The sequence below is a fragment of the Hemitrygon akajei genome, chromosome 23 (genome assembly GCF_048418815.1).
Source record: "Hemitrygon akajei chromosome 23, sHemAka1.3, whole genome shotgun sequence".
In the NCBI taxonomy this organism is placed as follows: Eukaryota; Metazoa; Chordata; class Chondrichthyes; order Myliobatiformes; family Dasyatidae; genus Hemitrygon; species Hemitrygon akajei.
The window spans coordinates 40,962,561-40,985,067 of NC_133146.1; the positions used below are offsets into that span (position 1 = coordinate 40,962,561).

The 22,507-nt window shown below is 42.0% G+C and overlaps 1 protein-coding gene across 1 annotated transcript in view; it reads left to right on the forward strand.

Annotated features, from left to right (window-relative positions):
* dntt (deoxynucleotidyltransferase, terminal) overlaps positions 1-22,507 on the forward strand; it is a 251,070-nt gene that overhangs the window by 60,437 nt on the left and 168,126 nt on the right. The window contains exons 4-6 of the mRNA XM_073027511.1: positions 9,893-10,063; positions 11,248-11,319; positions 13,619-13,742. Of these exons, the coding sequence (XP_072883612.1) occupies positions 9,893-10,063; positions 11,248-11,319; positions 13,619-13,742 (367 nt within the window). The remainder of the gene's footprint in view (positions 1-9,892; positions 10,064-11,247; positions 11,320-13,618; positions 13,743-22,507) is intronic.

Sequence of the window (22,507 nt, forward strand, 5' to 3'; positions counted from 1 at the left end):
GGTGAGAGCACGCAATCCGTGGCAGATTCCATGGTTGTGACAAGACCAACCTCCTTAGGCGCGGCTCCCGAGGCACAGAAGTCCTGGATGAGAGACCAGGAATCTGAAGACCATTCCCATCCCATTCCATGAGATTCTGGACCCTGCCCTACAGCTAGGAGGCGGTACACAGAATAAATCAGGGACCCATCCGCTAAGCGGTGAGAAGGCGAAGACGGGTATGCCTGGAGCCAGGGGGGAGGTAGTCACCAGCTTGAGCTGGGAAACATGGAACACTGGAATCTCCATTGACAATGGTAGGCATAATCTGTATGAAACCTTGTTGATAGCCTTCTCCACCTCAAATAGTCCCATGTTGCATGAGGCCTTCGAACTTGGGAAGAGAAAAATGAAGTGGGCAGCCTTGAAGAATTGGTCCATAACCACCAGAGTGGTAGTGTTTCCATTGGGGGGGGGGTGTGGACCAGTGATATAATCCACTGAGAGCTGGGATCAGGGGTAGGAGACACTTGCATCAGATAGAGCAGACCTGCAGGGTGCTGATGTGACATCTTGTTCTGAGCACAAGTGGGACATGCAGAGATGATGTTGTGGACGTCCTGGGACATCGATGGCCACCAATATTGCCTCTTGATACATTCTAGGGCCTGTAGAATTCCTGGATGTACAAATTACAAAGTTCAAAGTGCATTTATTATCAATATATACCGATAAACAACTTTGAAATACGACCTTTGCAGGCAGCACAAAACAAAGAAACCCAAAACAGCCCATTTTAAAAAAAGTCCCTCAAACACCAAATGTGCAGAAAAAAGAACAAATTATGCAAACAATAAAAGTAACCAAATAACATTCAGAACTGAAATTCATGAAAGTGAGTCCACAATCACGAAGCCAGTCATCATTGCAGCTGGTCTAGGAGACTATTAATTGCAGGCCCCAGCCTTAGTTCAGTGCAGAGATGAGTAAACCTCGTGAGCAGTGAGCTGATCACTGGCCCATCCTTACCTCTCACCCCAACACCCAAATATTTTCAATCTGGTCCAGCACTTAAATTGGCCAAACAGTGGGTCCTTGCTTCAATACGTTTTCGGGACCGGGCTCTGCTGCCTCAAATTGGCTCGGCATACACAATCATCCTGCACTTTCGAGACTTCTGTTCTCATCACAAAGATGCCAGGTCCTACAGGTGGTTCAAAAGTTCAGATCTGAAAGGGAAGTTACAGGCTATTGTTTGCAGTGATTGTGCTTGAGAAAAAATGTGATTAATAATGTAGGTAGTAGTTTTGTTTGCTGCCAGCAAGTCATCGCTGCGTTTCACCAGCACCATCTTAAACTGGAAGATCTAAAATCTGAATGTCCAATCAGATGGTAGGAGTGAACCCGTTCCAACACTCAGAGGTGTACAGCTGCAGGGACAAATAGCCAGTTGGGTGGATCCCCACCTAGGCCTGGATCCTGGAGGCCCTTATGTCTGCCTCTATTCCCCAAAGCAGCAATGCATGAGCATGGAAGGGTGGGCTCTGAATGTGCATTGTCCTCAGACATGTGGAACTGCTGGGAGAGAGAGCATTGGACTTGGTATTCTTGTTTCTGTGATGGTAGGTGAAGGTGAAATTAAACTGGGTGAAGAAGAGAGCTCAACAGGCTGACAGGAGTTGAGTCTCTTGGTGCCCTAAATATAGGAAAGGTTCTTGTGATCTATCCAAACCAAAACGGGGTGCTCTGCCCCCTCCAGCCAGAGCTGCCAGGGCCTCCTTGACAACCAGAAGTTTTTTTGATCTCAACATTGTGGTTACACTCAGCAGCAGTCAAGTGAGAGGAAAGGAAGGCACAGAGGTGCATCCAGTTATCTGCAGAAGAGCACCGGGAGAACACATCTCCAATGCGATGCCTGATGCATCCACCTTGATGAATGGATGGGATGCGTCTGGGTGATGCAGCATCGGAGCATTGGTGAAGCGTCACTTCAGTTCCAAGAATGCTTGATCTGCTTCATTTGTCCTGCAGAGGTCTTCTTCGTGAGTGCATTTACGGGGGCTGCGATGGAACTGAAGTTTCCGATGAAGCGGAGATAAATTTTGAAAACCCCAAGAAGTACCGTATCTCTTTGACTATAGATGGTTTGGGCCACTCTGTGACTGTCTGAACTTTCACGGGTCCATTTGAACACTGAAAGGTGTGAGCACATAACTCTCGAAACAACACCTGTTCCTTGTGGAGCTCCCACTCCTCTGGCTTGGCATAAATATTATTCTCAAGTTACCATCTAGGAACCCTCTGGACATGCTAAATGTGTTCCTGGCGAGAACAGGAATAGATCAGAATGTCATCCCAATACACGAAAGCAAACTGATTCAATATGTCCCTGAGCATATCGTTGACCAGGGCATGACCAACAGCCGGATTGCTGACCAGATCAAATAAGCATCATGAGATACTCACTGTCACCAGTGGAGGTGATGAAGGCTGTCTTCCACATGTCCCCCACCTGGATACGAATCAGTTTTAAGTATTGCACAGATCCATCTTGGAAAATATATTCAACACACACGAAGTGCTGGAAAGTATGGTTGCTCGCTGGAGATGTTTGAACACAGAAGCAAGCAGGGGAAGAGAGCAGCAGTTCTTTAGTCTGATGTTGTTGAGGGGCCAATAATCAGGATAGAGCTTGTCATCCCTCCTGCTTACAGAAAATAAGCCCACCCCTGCTGATGATGTTGATAGATATATAAACTCTAAGGCCAATGCCTCCTTGATGTACTCTTCCATGGCTATGTCTTCAGGACAAGAGAGAGAAAAGTGTCAGCCCCGGGGAGGACTAGTACCCAGTAAGAGGTCAATGGCACAGTCATAAGGCTGGTGAGGAGGCAGAGAGATGACCTTCTTTTTACTGAAGACCTCTAGGAGGTTAACATATTCAGTCAAAATGTCAGACAGATTCATACTGGCAGTTTAAACAGGAGGGGATCGCAGGTAAGGGCTTGAGCTGGACCCAGATGGGTAGACAGGCATTCTAGTTCCCACTCTTGGCATGCATTTAGGGACCAATCAATCCATGGGTTGTGCTGAGATAACCAGGGAAGGTCAAGCACCAGCGGTAGTTCAGGCAAATCAACCAGACAGAAGGAGAGATGTTTTCTAAGGTTGTCTTATAGCAAAGCTGGAGGGGTTCCATAGAAAGTTGGTACTGAGAGGCTGACCATCCAGGCCTCAATTGCTGAGTTATAACTTTCCATTTTTGTGTTTGAGAGATATCCATGATGTTCCCAGCTGCCCTGGGGTCAATAAATGCTCTCCCCTTCCTGTATCCTCTTTTACTGGGTGTATTGGACATGAAGCCTAGAAGTATCATGGATCACCACAAAAGGGGCAGGAATCTGTTTTTCTGCTCCGATCTGAGATAGGTACATGTACCCTACCTATATAGACTCGTATGTGGACTGTGTGTTGTGGGAGAGGATACAGAAAAATGGTAATCTAAGGAGTAGGTAGCTCAGGACAATCTTTCTCGGCACCTCTCAGTTGTCTGGTTTTCAATTCAAGTGGCCAAATTAGTCAGGTCGTACAGACTGTCCTACTCCTCTTGTACTGCAATCTCAAACCGAATCTGCGCTCAGTGCCCGCTGGAAAACAATGATGAGGGATCTTTCATTCCACCTCATCTCCACCGCAAGCTTGCAGAATTTAACTGCATAGTCCCTCACTGTCCCTCTTCCTTGGTGTAGGTCGAGGAATCAGTGGGCAATGAGACAATGATCCCTCATCATTGTCTTCCTGACCCTGTAATGGAAGATTAAACACTCTCTTGAACTTGACAACAAATTGCCAAAAAAATGACTGGGTTGCAGTCACCCACTAGGAAACATCCTCTCCACATCCACTCTAGGTAGGCCTTCCAACGTCTAATAGGTTTCAATGAGATCCGTTCTCATTCTTCGAAACTCCAGCATTTACAGGCCCAGAGCCACAAACACACCTCATACATTAAACCTTTCATTCCTGGAATCATTCTTGTGCACTGCCTCTGGACCCTGTCCAGTGACAGCATATCTTTTCTTGGATAAGGGGCTCAAAACTGTTCACAATATTCCAAGTGTGGTCTGACCTAAGCCTTATAAAGCCTCAGCATTACATTCTTGCTTTTGTATTCTAGTCCTCTTGAAATGGATACTAACATTACATTTGTCTTTCTTGCCATTGACTCAACCTGCATGTTAACCTTCAAGAAATTCTGCACAAGGACTCTTAAGTCTCTCTGCACCTCTGATTTTTAAATTTTCTCCCCAGTTATAAGATAGACAATGTCTTTATTCCTTTTACTAAAGTCCACGACAATATACTTCCCTACATAATATACCATCTTTCATTTTTTTTGCTCATTTTTCCAATTTGTCTATCACTGATTCTTGAGACTTCGGTGAAAACATGTCCCACTAAGAAAAGTGCTAATTCCATTGAAAATGAATAACATTTTCTTATTTAAAATAATCAGGTTTGATCATTTGAGGGTCTTTTGCACAAATGCAACATTTTTTCATATGTTTGTTTTTAATTTTATAAATTATATGATTATATGATAGCCCAGTACCCACAAAATCAGTTGTCTTCAGACAAGAGATTATCATTTCAATTTGGTAAAAAAGTGTGAAAAAAGTCATTTAAAATGTATAATATATATGCCAGATGAAAGAGTAGGGTGAAAAACCCCTTTAAAACTAAAAGCAGTGAATTTTCAACAATATTTACTCTTATTTTGTGGTTGCTCAAAATATGTCCAAAGTTTTTGTCAACACCGTCAGGTATTTATAAAAAAAACAATAAAATTAGGCAACCACATGGTCAAGTATATTCCTGAGGACCCCCTTTCCACCCTCCACATCTGCTAAATGCAACAAGGTCAAACAAGCTCCTGTAAGTCTGCTATTTTTTCAATAACGTTTACAGATTTATTGATGTAATTTTTACATATTATGCTGTAGCACTTACTTTTTATTCACAGTTATTTTGTAAATAACACTATTCTTTTGCACTTCTGGTTAGATGCTAATTGCATTTCATTGGCTTTGTATCTGCAATTGGCACAATGACAATAAAGTTGAATTTAATCTAATCTAATGTTGCTACTGTCGCAACCATGACGTGTCAACACTGTCTCTTTTGTATAGAAAGAATTATTTTAAATTATGACATAAATTTATGCATTTTAAGTAGAGGACAGAGGCAGCTAGCAACGGAGGGAAAACAAGGTGGCTCCTGTATAAAACTCATGGATGTCATGTAAAAAAGTCTGTTTTTGTCACCACTGTCAGATGTCAACACTGTCAGGTTTTCTGTCTGACTGTGATGACACATAGTTTGACGGTGTTGACAAAAACATCCATATCATCCTCAATGGAGGCTTGAATATAATTTATGATCACAATAAATAGTACTATGGTGTGTAACGTTTCATTAACCTCTTTATTTATAATATACATAATTTCCCCCTTATTTCTTCCACAGAGGCCTACAATATTTCCTTACTATATGTATCCCCAATGACTAAAACCATAAATGAAATTAGTTGCACCGTTTCATAATCATTTTATAAAATTTCACCAACTTAAACATAAGTAAATTCATAGCAATTTTGCACAATTTCATAGTAATTCCATTGAATTCTGACCTTCCTTTTATGTATTTAAGGAGGTTATGGCTAGGCAGCAGCTATCAGTGGAGGAGCGAAGGAGAAGAAACAGGGAATACCAAAAAAAGCAGAGAGAGAAAATATATAGTGAGCCAGAGTTAAAGGATGAATACCTGAGAAAGGAAAAGCAAAGATGGAAGAAGAGAGTAGAGGATGGGAAGATAAAAACTATCAGTGATTTGAATGAAAGGGAAAAGAAGAGTAAGAGAAAGGCATGTGTTACGAAAACCCCGTAACCAGGTAACTTACCAGCAAAGATAGATGGATCAGCTGAGTCGGATGCTACTATTTTCCAACGTTTTATTCAACAAGGGCACAAACGTATGGTTAATACAAAACATTCAGATCGTCAAAACTCAATCTAAAACACCGGTGTAACCATAATCAATCAGAAATAAGCTCTACAGTTGTCTAGGGGGTAATACTGAGTCCAACGGAAGTCTTAAGAGTCACTCAGAAGTTTGCAGGCTTTTTCCTTTATAATTTAGAAAAGATGCACACTTGCCCGTCGTCTTGGCAGAGCAAATCCTTGGAATCAGGGGAGCAGACTTCCCCGTTGTTATTTTTAAAAGCAGTCTTTCGTTGGTTTTAGCCACAGATTCAAAGTCGGAATCTAGCGTACGTGGCTTCCTTCAAAATGGCGTCCCGCTCCCACGGGAATCGATCTCGTGTCTCCTGGGTGCATCTGAGGGTCCTCCCCTCAGACCCGCCTTTATACTTCTTCACGGGATCGCAGGTATCAATCAAGTTGCAGGTAATGCGATCTTTCTCTCAACCAGCCCACTTTGCCCGAGGGCTTTTCACGTGGTCTCCATGAGACAATAGTCAAAGTCACCGTTATTCTGCTTCTTGGGAGAACGTGGTCTTCCGCACGTCTCTCTCTCTTGGGTCAGTTGACCCCCCTTAACTAGAGTTCTTGCGATTTTCACAAAGGAGGGGGCCAACGGCATAACACATGGAAACGTAGATATCAAGAGTCAAGAGAGCGTGAGAGAAAGCTGATGGAGGAAATAGAGCAGGAACCCCAGCGTGGTCCTGACAAGGCCCCGACAGATATATCTGCTGGTGTCATTAATTGTGGAGATTGGCTTGCAGTCATTTCTGACCAAAATTGGTGATTAGCAAAGGCTGTCACTGTGGATGCTCATCATCAAGATGTTCAGAAGGAGTTTTTTCACCCTCATGGGTCCAACACGAGCTTCCATCCAAAACCAGGTGGAAAGGATATGTGCTTCGTACCAGTTGAAGATATTCTGGTCAGACTGATGGGCCAAATGGTCTACTTCTGCACCTATTGTCTATTGCCATCATCACCGGGTTGTGCAAGCAGGATGAGGGAGACCTACCACCTGTCTGCTGAAGTCATGGACTTCATAGAGGAGGAGCATATTAATCGTCTACTTCCTGATAAAGCTGACCGAAGGTTTTTGAGCCCAGAAATGGATGGAAATTTTTTTTCAGTTCCTGGTGTGTTTTCTGATATTTATGCTTAAACATTGCAGTTGTACTGTAGCTTTTATTTTGCTGTTTACCGTTGTTGTTAATATTTACAGAAGGATAAAATGTACATGACAAATTGTTATTTGTGGTACCAAATTGTTAAATAAAGTTGTTAAGCAAGGAAGCATTGACTTAAGTGGTGTAAAGGTTGGAGTTGTTTGTTGTAATTAGGCACTGCAACCACCGTCAGGCCTCAGTCACCACCGTCAGATGGAACTTCCTTTGTTTTAAATTAATATGCTTACAGTCTGTTCCTCCAAAACAGTTGCTTTATTAAAGTAATTGTCTCTTTAAAATTAAACATGTGTTTTATGTCCAAAATTGTTTATTTGTATATTTAATGCTAATGATAGAAGTTGTATAATGTAAGAGTTTTTGAAGGAATACATGTGAAATAGTATAAAAAATGAACAAAAGTGAATCTATATAAGACTAAATAAATAGGAATAATTCGCTTTTTATTGTGTCTGACTGTGTTGACAAATCTAAGTAATGACAGGAAAAACACGTATTTTATGAAAAAATTACAAAATCAGGAGGTTGCACCGAAATATTGCTTGATTGCTGAGACCTTGTTCTATAAACATATAAGTTTAGATTTCTTAACATTTAAAATCTTTTCTTTTCAAAATTAAAACCTGTTTTATCCAAATTCTCAAGAATCAGTGCTATATCCCTCTGCAGACTCCAGCCTCCTCAACACCACCTGCCTTTCCACCTATCTTGGTATCATCTGCAAACCTGTCCACAAAGCTATCACTTCCATCATCCAAATAATTGACATATAATGTGATTAGAAGTAGTCCCCACACTGACCCTGCAGAACAGCTCAGGCCACTGGCAGCCAACCAGAAAGGCCCCCTTTATTCCCACTCTTTGCCTCCTGCCAGTCAGCCAATTCATGCTAGTGTCTTTCCTATAATACCATGGGCTCTTAATCATGTTGAACAGCCTCCTGTGTGACACCTTGTCAAAGGCCTTCTGAGTAATCCAAGAGAACAACATCTCCTTTGTGTATCCTGCTTGTTATTTCCTCAAAGATTTCCAAAAGATTTCAGTGCGAGCTTGAAAACAAGAGGGCTGAGATCAAGGCTTCATTGAATGTCAAAGCCCATCTTTTTACAGCAGCTGGCTATCAATGCTGGGTATAGCTGTGCTCGGTATCTGGATGCACCATGTTGAAGTGTTGGGAGCCAGTCTTCCAGTGGGAAATTGGCTCCTGGACTATGTTGGGAAAAACGGCATAGTCCAGAGTAAGGTACGCTTACTCTTGGTGCAGTGGGAGATCATCTTTATATTACCTGCACAGTATTTTACTCTGAACTCTTTTCTTCAATTCACTTTTTGGACATGGGTGTTGTTGCTAAGATTACTTTGCCACTCATCATTCCTGATGTAAGTGCTGTTCAGTCGTTGCTGAATGTAGGCATAGATTCAGAAGCTAGAATGGAACTGCTCACCATGCAACCATCAACAGGCAACCCTCTTTCAACATGTTGATATTGGAATGGCAAAGCAGCTGACAATGACTGGGGCAAGGCACCGTCCCTATTAACTCCTAAAGCTCTCTACTGAGATTAAAACTGCTGAATATTGAAAGGCCTAGACAGAGGGGACATGAAATAGATGATTCCTACAGTGGGAGAGTTGAAGACCAGAAGACACAACCTTAGAGTAGCTTCTCCATTTATAACAAAGATGAACAGGAATGCCTTCAGCCAGAGGATGGTGAATCCATGGAATTCATTGCCACAGATAGCTGTGGAGGCCAAATCATTATGATATTTAAACTGGAGTTTCATAGTTATTTCATTAAGAATGGCATTAAAGATTATGGGGAGAAGGATGGAGAATAGGGTTGAGAGGGGAAAATAAATTAGATATGTTTGAATGGCAGAGCAGAATTGATGCATTGAATGGCCTAATTCTAATCCTATGTTTTATTGCCTTATTAACCCTTACAAGCTCTTTTTTTCCCTTTTAAAATGGTTTAAAGTTAACTTTTATGATTAACTGTTTAAATACCCTCTTACATGACTTCATTAGATAAAACTCCATTTAAGTCCCTCAAGATCTTTTAATTAAAGGCACAAAAGAAGCAAATTATATTTGCTGTTGTTAATAATACATGCTCAATGTGATTAAGACTTTTCAATGGAAGATTGGATTTAGAAAACTTTCTGATTGGATCGCTATGTAACTTACAAATTATTTAATAAGTGATTTTAAACGGCTATGTAAGTTCAACTACAGCTAATTGATATAAATGTTTATTGCAGTGTTAATGACCAAAAATCTTATTGTCTGGAAAATTGGACTAATAAGAATAGAGATTTAAGACTTAAGATATTATTGGTGATAAAGTATAGTGAGAAAATTTATTAGGTTAGAAATTCATAAAGAAAAGCTGTCCTAACTATATATTTTAAATGTTTATTAAAAATATGAATGCACTAACATTTTGTATCTTTACCTGTGATTGGATTCTTGAAAAGCATTAAAGCTTTTAATTCTTCTTCTGACACATGCACACTTATTACTGGAACAAAATTTATTCAATAGATTTTATTGGATTATTACAGAAATTAAAAATCAGCTAATTTCAAAATGATGGTATTGGTCAAAGTAAGTTACCTCATATCATGTCTGAAGATGTTACAATATTGCGTTGAGAGTTTTCTAGTATTATTATTTGTTTTGCAGGATGCATTGGATATTTTGGCAGAAAACTGTGAGTTCAATGAAACTTATGGCTCCTATGTGACATATTCAAGAGCAACATCAGTACTAAAATCACTTCCTTATACAATAAGTGGAATGAATGACCTGGAGGAACTGCCCTGTTTTGGAGAACAGACAAGAACCATAATTGAGGTACAGAATGTTGTAAGGAGTATTACAAGTCAATAATGTTCATCAAGTTGTATTATACATACACACTTTGACAATAAAATGTACCTTTGAATCTATAAACCTTTAAACCTTTGATCTCTCTGCTATAACAGTGATTGAATATTCTATATTTCTTCAACACAACCACATAAATTGGAAAGGACTGCATCTTAATTTTTTTTCATTTTTTAAGATATAATTTTCCTACAAATCTGAGTAAAGTGCTGAGCATAAATAGTCAAATTAATACTTTCACAGACCTTTAGTTTGATGAGAACCACAACCTTGTCGTGGTTTGGAGGCTTGCGTGCCTTAATGACTCAGAGAGCTGTGCTGGCCGGATTCAGAGCTTTAACTGAATCAGAATCAGAATCACATTTAATATCACTGGTATATGTTGTAAAGTCTGTTATGCTTTGGCTCTTGTTAGAGTCACCCGTGCCAAACAGGTCAAAGAGTAGAGGCCACACTAAGAGCGGTCCACTGTTCCTCCAGGTTCATGGCTAACAACCCTGACTAGTTAAATAAAACTGTTATGGAAACAGCAGTGAAGAATCCTTCTGAGTGTGATGGTATTCCTGAGTGTCTACCTGGGACTCACATGGCTGACAGAAGTGTAAACTAAGAGGAAGCTACCAGCACGATGAAGGAAGCTAGACATAGAGGAACTTCATTGCTGCCCTAAATGCCAGTGGCGTAACAGGCAGTAAGCAAGTTAGCTTGAGTAGCACTCATGTTTAGCCCAGCCTGAACGCTAACGTATTACTTAACTTTGTAATATACCACATTTATACCTGCCCTTTACACAGTGCTCTGCAAAAAAAAAAAGAAAAGCAGTTGTCAAATTCTTCCCCTGTGAGTCCACATGGCTCTCCTGACACAAACTACCCCAAATCCCCATCCTTCACGCTGGAGGTATGCTGCCAGAGGCAGAGACCCTCACATCGTTTAAGTAGCTGGATGATCACTTGAATTTCCAAGGCACAAAAGGCTACAGATCAAGTGCAGATTTAATAGGTTTAGTAAAGGCGGGTACTGGATAAACTGCATCAACAAGGTGTGTCAAAGAGCCTATTTCTCTGCTATATGGCTCTTGTTCTACTTGGAATTACCAGCACAATTTTATGGCTTTCTGTTATTAACATTTACTTCATGCTTTCACACAGGAAATTCTGGAAGAGGGCTTTTCCTCTAAGGTCAATAATCTGTTGCAGGATGAGAAATACAAAGCAAGAAAGGTAAATAACATGCAATAGCCTTTTGGAGGTATCAATAGAACGGAGTATCAGCTTAAGTGTGTAACATAGAGAATGCTTCACTGGATGTCGAATATGTAGAGGGTGTTGGCGTGCAGTCAGGGGAAGTACATAATGAATGGGTGTGTAAGTGAGTGGAGATATATAATGGGTGTTGTAGGCAATGGAGAGTCAAGCTGTTGCCACTGTTTCCAACCACTCTTCAACTCCATATGCCAGCCCCATCCTTTGGTTGAAATATACCTTCAATGTTTCCGGTTTCAGTTCTCTGCACATCTAGAATCAGAATCAGATTTATAATCACCATCTTATATGACATTTTTTTGTTATATGCCAACAGCGCAATTGAAAGACTTAAAATTACTATAACTAACAAGGTAAATAAATCAATGATTAATAAGGTAGTGTTCATGGATTTTTCAGAAAACTGAAGCTGTTACTGAATCATTGAGTGTGGGTCTTCTGGTTGCTATGCCTCCTACCCAATGGTGGTAATGAGAAGAGGCCATCTTGCAGGTGTTGGTAGTCCATAGCGATGGGCGCCACCGCCTTGAGGCACTGCCACTTGAAGCTCTCCTTGATGGTGGGGAGGATTGTGTCCATGATGGAGCTGGCTGAGTTTACATAGAAACATAGAAAATAGGTGCAGGAGTAGGCCATTCGGCCCTTTGAGCCTGCACCGCTATTCAGTATGATCATGGCTGATCATCCAACTCAGAACCCTGTACCTGCTTTCTCTCCATATCCCCTGATCCCTTTAGCCACAAGGGCCATATATAACTTCCTCTTAAATATAGCCAATGAACCGGCCTCAACTGTTTCCTGTGGCAGAGAATTCCACAGATTCACCACTTTCTGTGTGAAGAGACAACCTCTTTCGATCTTGTACTTAGTAGCTTTCATACCAGGCTGTGATACAAACAGTCAGAATGCCTCCACTGTGCATCTAGAAATTTGCTAAACTCTTTACTGACAAACCAAATCTTAATCTCCTAATAAAGTAGAGCTACTCATGTGCCTTTTTCATGATTGTATCAATATATTGGGCCAGAATAGACCTTTGGAGATGTTGACACCCAAGGACTTAAATCTGTTCACCCTGTTCACCTCTAACCCTCTCAATGAGACTGGTGTGTGTGCTCCCAACTTCCCCTTCCTGAAGTCCACAATCAATTCTTTGGTCTTGCTAATGATGAGGGCGAGGTTGTTGTTACGATACCGCTCTGCCGGCCATTCTATCACACCCCTGCACACCTGCTCTTACCTTCTGAGATTTTACTGACAGTGGTTTCAATACAAATTTATAAATAGCATTTGAGCTGTCTGTGGCCACGTAGACATAAGTATAGAGAGGGTAGAGCAGTGGGTTAAGTGTACATCCTTGAGATGTGCCTGTGTTGTCTGTCGATGAGGAGGAGATACTATCGCTGACTGTGGTCTTCTAATGAGGAAGCCGAGGATCCCATTGCAGTGGGAAGTAAAGAGGCTTAGGTTTAGAAGCTTGGTGATGGAAGGATGACGGTGTTGAATGCTGAGTTGTAACTGATAAACAGCAGCTTGACATAGGATTGCTGTTGCCCAAGTACTCCGAAGTAGAGTGGAGAGCCACTGAGCTTGCGAATCCTGTAGACCTGTTATCGTGGTAGCAAATTGCAACAGGTCTAGATGCTTGCTAAGGCAGGAGTTAATTCTAGCCATCAGCAACCTCTTGAAGCTCGTCATTATGATAAATGTGAGGGCTGCCGGACAGTAGTCACTGAGGAAGCTCAGCGTGCACTTCTTGGGCACAGTTATGATTGATGTCCTTTTGGAGCAGCTGGGAGCTGCAGACCACAGCAGTGGGAAGTGGGAATGTGATTTGAAGAAAATATTATATCTCTCTTTACATCTCTTACCGATCATGGGAGTTATGAAGCCCCAGTTTGTGATAATCTTGACCAGTTTGTGATGTGGGCACCTAAATTATATTGAGGTTATCAATTAATATTTATTGTCATTCTAATTAATATAAGATGATTGATTAATATATAAACTGTAGAATTTTTGAAATTAAATTTTGTATAATACCAGAAAGTACGCTAACATGAGGATAATAATAATTTTTCAGTTCATATAAGCCTGTTGAGAAGATTTGCGCATTTATTCTTTAGACCAGTTCTCTGTGACATTTTTATGCATTCATTAATATAACATAACAATGATAACAGTATACTGTATGTGATGCAGCTTTGGACCCAGATACAGTGAATATCTCCAGTTAATAAATATTACCTTACTGCAGCTGTTCACCAGTGTCTTTGGAGTGGGAGTGAAGACAGCTGACAAGTGGTATGGACTAGGGTTTCGTACTTTAGAAGAAGTAAAAGCAACCAAAGATCTGGCGTTTACCAAAATGCAGAGGGCAGGTAATACTTGGAACAGTGAAGTGTCCAGATATTTTGTACTACATTAACTTATTGGCCAAAACCATGCATTATCAATGATTATTTTAATTCTCTCTTTGTTTCTTCCTTGCTCCCCTATGGAGACCCTTTAACAGTATGAAGCCATGGTAAGGTGAGCTCAAATAGATTGGTGTATGTATTTGTGTACTGAGATTTGTTGGCTGTGAGTGGCAGGTTGGCTTTGACTATTCTTCCTGATCCTGCTAAAATCTGGCTTCCTCTTTGTCCCTAGCTGAGAACATCATTGGTCACTCTTCCCTATGAATGCTGATGGGACGTCAGCCAATATCTTACTTCTTTCCCATCTACCCATTGCAAAGTAGAAGTTGACACTAATGGGGATTATGACAAGAATCTTAATATATTTTCTGCTATTCATCTCCGAAGACTTTCACATAGACTTTGGCATCAATAGGTATAAAATAACTGACATGAAAGTGTACAAAAAGCAGCCCTGTTATGACTCACTGAGGGTGAGGTCATCTTGGTGTTCGGAATCCTGCTTGTTAACACCTATGCTTCTGTCTCATCCTGTCAATCAAATTCCAAACTTCACTTCACAGGCTCCAGCAGTTTCCGTAACACAATCAATACAAAAAAAAACACAAGTAGAAGATGTAGAGAAAGTGAAATAATTGAAGGTATGCTATCTGGAAGATATCACCAAAGGAATTGCTGTTCGTTGCTGCTATCTTGACTGAAGTCTGAGAATAACATTGAGGAGTTTGAAGTTGCTGACCCTCTCCCCCTCTGATCCCTCAATGAGGACTGGCAGATGGACCTCTGGTTTCCTCCTCCTGAAGTCAATAACCATTTCCGTGGTCTTGCTGACATTGAGTGATATGTGGTTACTGTGGCACTATTCAACCTGATTTTCAATCTTCTCCCAAAATGCTCATTGTCACCATCCCTGATTCGGCCAGCAACAGTGGTGTAATCAGCAAACTTATGTATAGCATTTGAGCTGTGCTTAGCCTCACAGTCATATGTATAAGGCAAGTAGAGCAGGGTCTAAGCACTCAGACTTGTGGAGCACCTGTGCTGATGGACATTGTGGAGAAGTTGTTGTTGCCAATCCAAAGTTACTAGGGTCTGCAAGTGAGGAAATTGAGGATTCAATTGCACAATGGGTATTGAGATCAAGGCCTTGAAGCTTATTGATTAGTTTTGAGAGGATCATAGTATTGAATGCTAAGTAGGAGTCGATAAGGAGCATCCTAATGAACATCCATAGAAAGATCTCCAAAATTCCCAAAAAAGCTAGAACGTAATAGTAATCCTTAAATTAGCAATGACCTTTAATTGTCAGATGCTCACCAAATAAAAACTGAAGGGTTGAAATATCAATAATTGATAATGTTTCAATAGATTGTCTTTTAGCACATCATTATAACAAGGAATAATATTAAAGATAAAAAGAAAAAAATAGCTATTACCAGCACCTTCAAAGATGTTACCTTTCAATGATCCAAGTCAGAGTATGTGATAGGTTACATTTTTTCTCATCAAAATTCATGGTGCACTGATTCTTCTAAACAAAGTGTGATGGATAATGGGATTTGAAGAGACTAAGTGATTTTGGTCATAGCAGAGAGACAGAGAACAACCAATAGAAAATTGAAGACATTAACTAAGGGAAGCAAACCAACTGATGTCTTGGTTTAGAGCAGTGTATTGGTCCATGACATAAAAAAGGTCGGGAGCCCCTGGTTTAGAGGCTTAAAAGAGCAAAAATGGCTAACAACTCAAGCATACTGTCAGGGTTATCAGTGAACTCAAGTTCAGGAATCACAGAGACTTCAGCAATTCAAACAAAACAATGATTGTAAAAATTAACCACAGAACTAACAAGAAATCAGGCAAAACGTACAGAATCTTGATGAACTGGAATCACTCACGATGGACAGAAGAACTCAGTCAGAGTTTCATCAGGCAAGGATCCACAATGACCAAACAAAGGGCTTGGCTTGCTCCCCTGAAATACACACTCGGGCATGTAGGAATTCAAGACCAATCAGACAGCCCTGGTGTCTAGACGAAGCAATAACCCCCAAAGACAACAACTACAATGCAAGACATTGAAAATCCCCATGCTAATTAATTACCCTACATTGAATAACAGTTACAAATACAAAACAAATCCCCATGATACCAAATGAGACACCTGCAACACAAGAAGATAAATAATTAGACATAAAAGATAAACAAACGAAGGAACATTGCATACCAACAAGGTTACACCAAGAAAATACAATCCACATGCTAACTGAAAAAAATAATTATTTTAAAAGATGAACCCTGGTTGTGACATGGTCCGAGTAGCCATCTAGCCATTAGGCTTCCATGCCCTTTTCCTCTTTGTCCTGACCCATGAAAAACATTCTCTTTTTTTCTTTATTATCCATGGTCTTGCCGTTAGGCTCTGTTATGAATTAGGCTGGAGAAGAACCCACCGGGCATTCTGCCCAAACTAAACAGCCTTTCCCATTCTGACAAAGAGTCCTCAAAGGCTCACTGGTAATTTTAAACTGATTTTATTTCTCTCTTACTGCAGATACTGCTTGGCCTGCTGAGTATTTCTAGCATTTTTCTTTATGTCATATTTCCAGCCACAGCAGTATTTTGTACCTCAGCGTCCCAGCATTTTTTCTTCTTGTCTCTGCTCTATCTCACTGATCTTCTATTTACACCTCCGGAAGACAGCTCAGTGGTGCTTTATATACACTCGCCCACATCTCTCAGCTGCCACCAACATTCCCTCTAATTTTTTTTAACAGCTGCGTGGACCAACAATTGCTCTGAGCAGGAAATTTTTACATGACCTGAAGACTGTGTGGCACTTGAATAAAACATTATACAGTATAAAAGAACATTCCAGCTGAGTAGCAGCAAGGCTATGTGCGTGGGAGCATTTCAGTTACTGTGCAGCCATGCACCCTCGCAGGTTAGAGGGAGGAGTGACTGGCACCGCCACCATCAGTGTTCTTCAGAATCCCCTGTTCTCCAGATCCCCTTTGTTCTTTCCGTTTGCAGCCCCTTCTCTGTACCAATAACCATGTCTGATACCTAATTTTACCCACTTCTGATGGAAAGTCATTCACCTGCAACAAACGTCAGTGACTCTGTTTCACTTCCCACAGATTTTAGCGAAATTTCTGAGTATTTGTAGATTTTTTTTTACTTCCAGAACCTGCAGCACTTTGAGATTTACATTCCACCTCACATGATATCTTTTACTATCTTGCACATTGCACAGGTGTTGGCACCTTGGGAAATCCCAGAACAATGATATCAATACAGTAAGTGCAGTAATATGGCTCACTTCCATATACTTTGGAATTGACCTTGGCTTTGTACCCAAGTTATCACAACTTGAAGCATTAGGTTGACTCAGTGTAAGAACATAGAACATAGTACAGCACAGTACAGGCCTTTCGGCACACAATGTTGTGCCGACCCTTAAACCCTGCCTCCCATATATCCCCCCACCTTAAATTCCTCCATATACCTGTTGACTGGCAGAGTTGTGGTAGTCAGAGTTGAGTTGGATGTAGCCTAGTTCTCAAGTGACTGTTGGAGTGTTAGAACACCCAGAGATCAAAGATCAAATACCCCAGATTGTGTTCTCTTATATTTATTTGAGTTGATTGGAGAGGGCATTTACAGATTCCTTTGAGAGGTCTTATGATCTTACACTCCATTTCAGTTACCTCAGATGTGATTCGGGGATTTGAGCACCAATTTTTGGAATCAAGAATTTCCAAATATCTTAGATCTTGAAATAGTGCTTCAATCAGAAACATGCTATAGCCACCTGCACATATTTTTCAAGTATTTCCCCTCAACACAGAATGAAGCAATTCAGCCCATCAAGTATGTGCTAGCTCTCAGAGCAACTCCATCGAGCCCATTCCCTTTAACCTGTCCTTCACTTTCCTGCCCATTGTAGTGACTAGTTGAAAAGAAACGAAAAGTCACGAGATTGAGGAAGTATGACATGCTTCCAACTAACTGAATTCCAAGTAGAAAAGTATGTTTCATTCATTTTTAAAAATCAATAATAAAATCATTTTACTCCTCTGTAACTCATGTGAAACGAAAACGAGCAAAATGAATGTAATTGGATCAAATTAAACCAAAACGAGCAGTCAACAAAAAATATGCACTCCTTACTCTATGAATATAGGTGACTATACTCATTTATTTCTACTGCCACCCAAACCCACGTGTCAAACCGTCTTGACCAATTACCTTAACCCAGAGCAAGGATAAGCAACATAAATACAATACGATGAATAGATACATGGCTCCTACACCCATCAATACACCCTTCCTCGCTTACCACTCACCGATAGGAAGGGTAATTTATAGTAACAGATCGATCTACTAATCTACACATGCTGGAGGAACTCAATGGGTCAGGCAGCATAAGTGAAGGGAAATGGACAGTTGGCAAAGTCAGGAGCCTTCATCCAGACAAATGTCTTTGCCTGACTTGCTGAGTTCTTCCATTATTTATTTTGTTGCTGCACATTCTGTCATCTGCTGTCTCTTGTGTCTCCAAACTACCAATCAAAATGACTTTAGGAAGTGACTTTAGGAAGGATCTACATGACCAGAGAGAGAGCATCTAGACTCTGCACAGACAGCACCAGAAATCAGGGTCAAACCCAGGTCGCAGGAGTTGTGAGGGCACTGAATTTCCTGCTGCCCCAGTATGCTGCCCTTAATATGCTTCAGTGGTCATGGGAAGTTGTGGGTGGCAGTAGTGTGGACTCATACTGCTTCCCAGCTTCAGAAATGTTGTAGACTGGAAGTTAAGCAGGTAACTCTCATGCAACTTCAGATTACCAGGTGGGATCTGATGTCAAACTGCCTGGTCAATCTGATTAAACCGTGATTAACTCAACCTATGGTTCAAGGATTTCTAGGGACTTTGATTGTAAGGGGTGTTAAAACAATTATTGCAAATTTATATGTGCCTGGAGACTGGATCAATAACATTCTTTAGTTTAAACCTTGTGGCTGAGGTACAAAGTTACTGGGCCATAAATAATATTGGTTGCTTTTTGGCCTTGACACCATTACCTGATGCATGAAAAAACACTATCATTTTCCTGCAGGCCAGATTATATTGCCTGCAACCAATGCTGCTCTAAAGCTTGAAAACAAGCTGGAGAAACTAACTTACAGGTATGGTTTGCTGAAATGGAACTATCTCAGATTAGCACACACAAAACGCTGGGTGGATTCAGCAGGTCAGGCAGCATCTACGGAGGAGAATAAACAGGTGATGTTTCAGGAAGAGACCCTTCATCAGGACTGGAAAGTAAGGGGAAAGAAGTCAGAAAAAGAAGGTGGAGGCAGTGGTAGGAGTACCAGCTAGAAGATAATAGGTGACGCCAGATGGGTGGGAAAGGACGATGAAGTAAAAAGCTAAGAAATGATAGGTGGAAAAGGTAAAGGGCTGGAGAAGAAGGAATGCGATAGGAGGGGAGAATAGGCCATGGGCGAAAGGGAAGGAGGAGAGCAACATGGGTAGGTGATAGGCAGGTGAGGAGAATGGGTAAGAGACCAGAGTGGAGAAATACAAATACAAATACTTTATTGTCACCAAACAATTGATACTAGAGCGTACAATCATCACAGTGATATTTGTTTCTGCGCTTCGTGCTCCCTGAAGTACAATCGAAGTAAATATAATAAAAATTTAAATTATAAATCATGATTAGAAAATAGAAAAGGGAAAATAAGGTAGTGCAAGTCAGGTCCAGATACTTGGAAGGTACGGCCCAGATCCGGGTCAGGATCTGTTCAGCAGTCTTATCACAGTTGGAAAGAAGCTGTTCCCAAATCTGGCCGTACGTATCTTCAAGCTCCTGAACCTTCTCCCGGAGGGAAGTGGGACAAAAAGTGTGTTGGCTGGGTGGAACTTATCCTTGATTATCCTGGCAGCACTGCTCTGACAGCGTGTGGTGTAAAGTGAGTCCAAGGATGGAAGATTGGTTTATGTGATGTGCTGGGCTAGGTTTACGATCTTCTGCAGCTTCTTCCGGTCTTGGACAAGACAACTTCCATACCAGGTTGTGATGCACCCTAGAAGAATGCTTTCTACGGTGCACCTATAAAAATTAGTGAGGGTTTTAGGGGACAGGCCAAATTTCTTCAGCTTTCTCAGGAAGTAAAGGCGCTGGTGGGCCTTCTTGGCAGTGGACTCTGCTTGGTTAGACCAAGTCAGGTCATTTGTGATATTCACCCCGAGGAACTTAAAGCTTTTGACCTGTTCCACCTGCGCACCACTGATGTAGATGGGGTCGTGCGGTCCGCTACTCCTTCTGAAGACAACAACCAATTTCTTCGTCTTGCTGACGTTGAGGGATAGGTTATTGTCTTTGCACCATGCCACCAGGTTCTTAATTTCCTCTCTGTACTTAGACTCATTATTACCCAAGATGCGGCCTACAATTGTGGTGTCATCAGCAAACTTTTATTGAGCTCAATGGAAACTTGGCTACACAAACATGGGTGTACAGTGAGTACAGCAGGGGGCTGAGTACACAGCTTTGTGGGGCACCGGTGCTCAGGGTGATTGTAGAGGAGAGCTTGTCCCCTATTTTTACAGCCTGGGTCCTGTCTGTGAGGAAGTTGAAGATCCAGCTGCAGATCTGAGTGCTAAGACCCAGGTTCTGGAGCTTAGGAATCAGTTTATTTGGAATGATGGTATTAAGGCAGAGCTGTAGTCGATGAAAAGGAGCCTTACATATGCGTCTTTATTCTCCAGCTGTTCTAAGGAGGAATGTAGTGCCGGAGAGATGGCATCTGCCATTGACCTATTGCTCCGGTAGGCGAATTGCAAAGCTTCGAGGTTGACCGGTAGGTTATGGTTGATGTGTGCCATAACCAATCGCTCGAAGCACTTCATAGCAATTGAAGTTACAGCCACAGGTCGGTAGTCATTCAGGCATGCCACTTTGCTTTTCTTCGGCACCGGGATTATCGTTTCCTTCTTAAAACACGAGGGGATCTTAGACTGAAGCAGGGAGCAATTGAAGATGTCAGCAAACACTCCAGCTAGCTCGCTTCCACAGGCCCAGAGAACCCGTCCCGGGACGCCATCTGGGCCTGTCGCCTTCCTTGGATTTATCTTCAGGACGGCTCTTCTAACGTCTTCCTCAGTGATCGATCGGGGCCGAGTGATGGGGGCCCAGGCTGTCGATTGGGTCAGGCCCCGAAGCCAACACTTAATCCCGGAGGGCCGGGCTGCCGACTAAAACAAGTCCATGAACTGTGTCATGGTTGTGGAGGCCTCTGCTCCAGCCGAGCCCTGGGCTCAATTTCCGAGGTCGGCGGCGGAGGCCTCTCTTCCGGCAGCTGTGGATAGCCACCAAAGAAGCTCTACGGTGGTCCCTCCGGGGAAGCGTCTGGGGTATCTTGAGGTCTCCGACATCACTTCTGTGTGCTCGTTTGCTTTGGAGAGGTGCTGGTTGGAATGGGCCATGTCTCTAGGCGCTCCGACACGTTAGCAGGCCGCGGGTCTCTGGGAACATGGTGGACCTCGGACCAGGCCTCGACGACCAGGTCCAGGTACAGTCTGGAGTTGAAGCAATTCTGGCGCGTTGATGATCAGCTGGGTCAGTAACTTCGCCAGGGTGTTGTTGATCTTGCTAGATGTAGCAAATTGGAGGTTTAGAAGGGTTTCTCGGGTATAGGATAGTGTAGAGGGCAGTTTGCTCGGGAGAGCACGCGCAGAGTCGCCAGTTACCGGCGCCATCTTAAACAAATGAAGGGGGGGGGGGTAATAAATTAGTAAATTGAAGAAATTGAAGTTCATACTATCAAATTGGAGGCTACCCAGATGGAATATGAGGTGTTGCTCCTCTAACCTCATCATGATTGTAGAGGAGGCTGTGGACCAACGTGTCAGTATTGAAATGGGGACTGGAAATAAAAATCAGTTGCCCACTGGGAAATCCTACTTTTTGCGGATGGAACGACGGTGCTCGACAAAGTGGTCCCTGTAACCAGAGAGCCGTGCCTGTCACGTGACAGCACTGCCCTCACATGGTCGGAGGTCACACCACCTGAAAGTCAACATTTCACCCCACCCAACTAATCAATGCACACTTAACCATTGGCCATCTTAATTGGATTAACCTGTCTAGCACCAAGCCGTTGGCCCCCTGACCTATAAAAGGTGCTACATGTGCTTGGCTCGCTCTCTTTTGCCATCCTCGAGGGACCACCCTGCTTAACTCCAGGCTGAAGACTTTAGAACAGCGCTGAAGACACGTGGTAAGGTGTGCATTGAATAGGGTTGTGGGAGTGTTTATTGTTGTCCCTTTAGCAAAGAGCTGTGCCGGCCCATAGTCAAGGGGGGCAAGTATTGTAGTTACTTTTCCCTTGCTTGTATGTGTACCTGTACACCGTCCCCACACCGTTTTCCCATGTATTGTACTGCAGACCCGACCTTTCTCACGCTCCTCTATTCTAAACACGTTTGTACGAATACCGTAGCCGCTTGTGTTGTTCCCAAGCTTTTTCTCCCCTTGTAAATAAACTCCTTATTATTAAAACTGTGTGTCCAGAGCTCTTGCCTTTGAGACCCAAAGAATCTTTCTCATTTCCATCACAACAGTCCCCCAATCTATATTGGGTCTCACCAAATTAGACCAGATCACATCAGGAGCACTGGATACAATAGACAACCCAATAAATTTGCAGGTGAA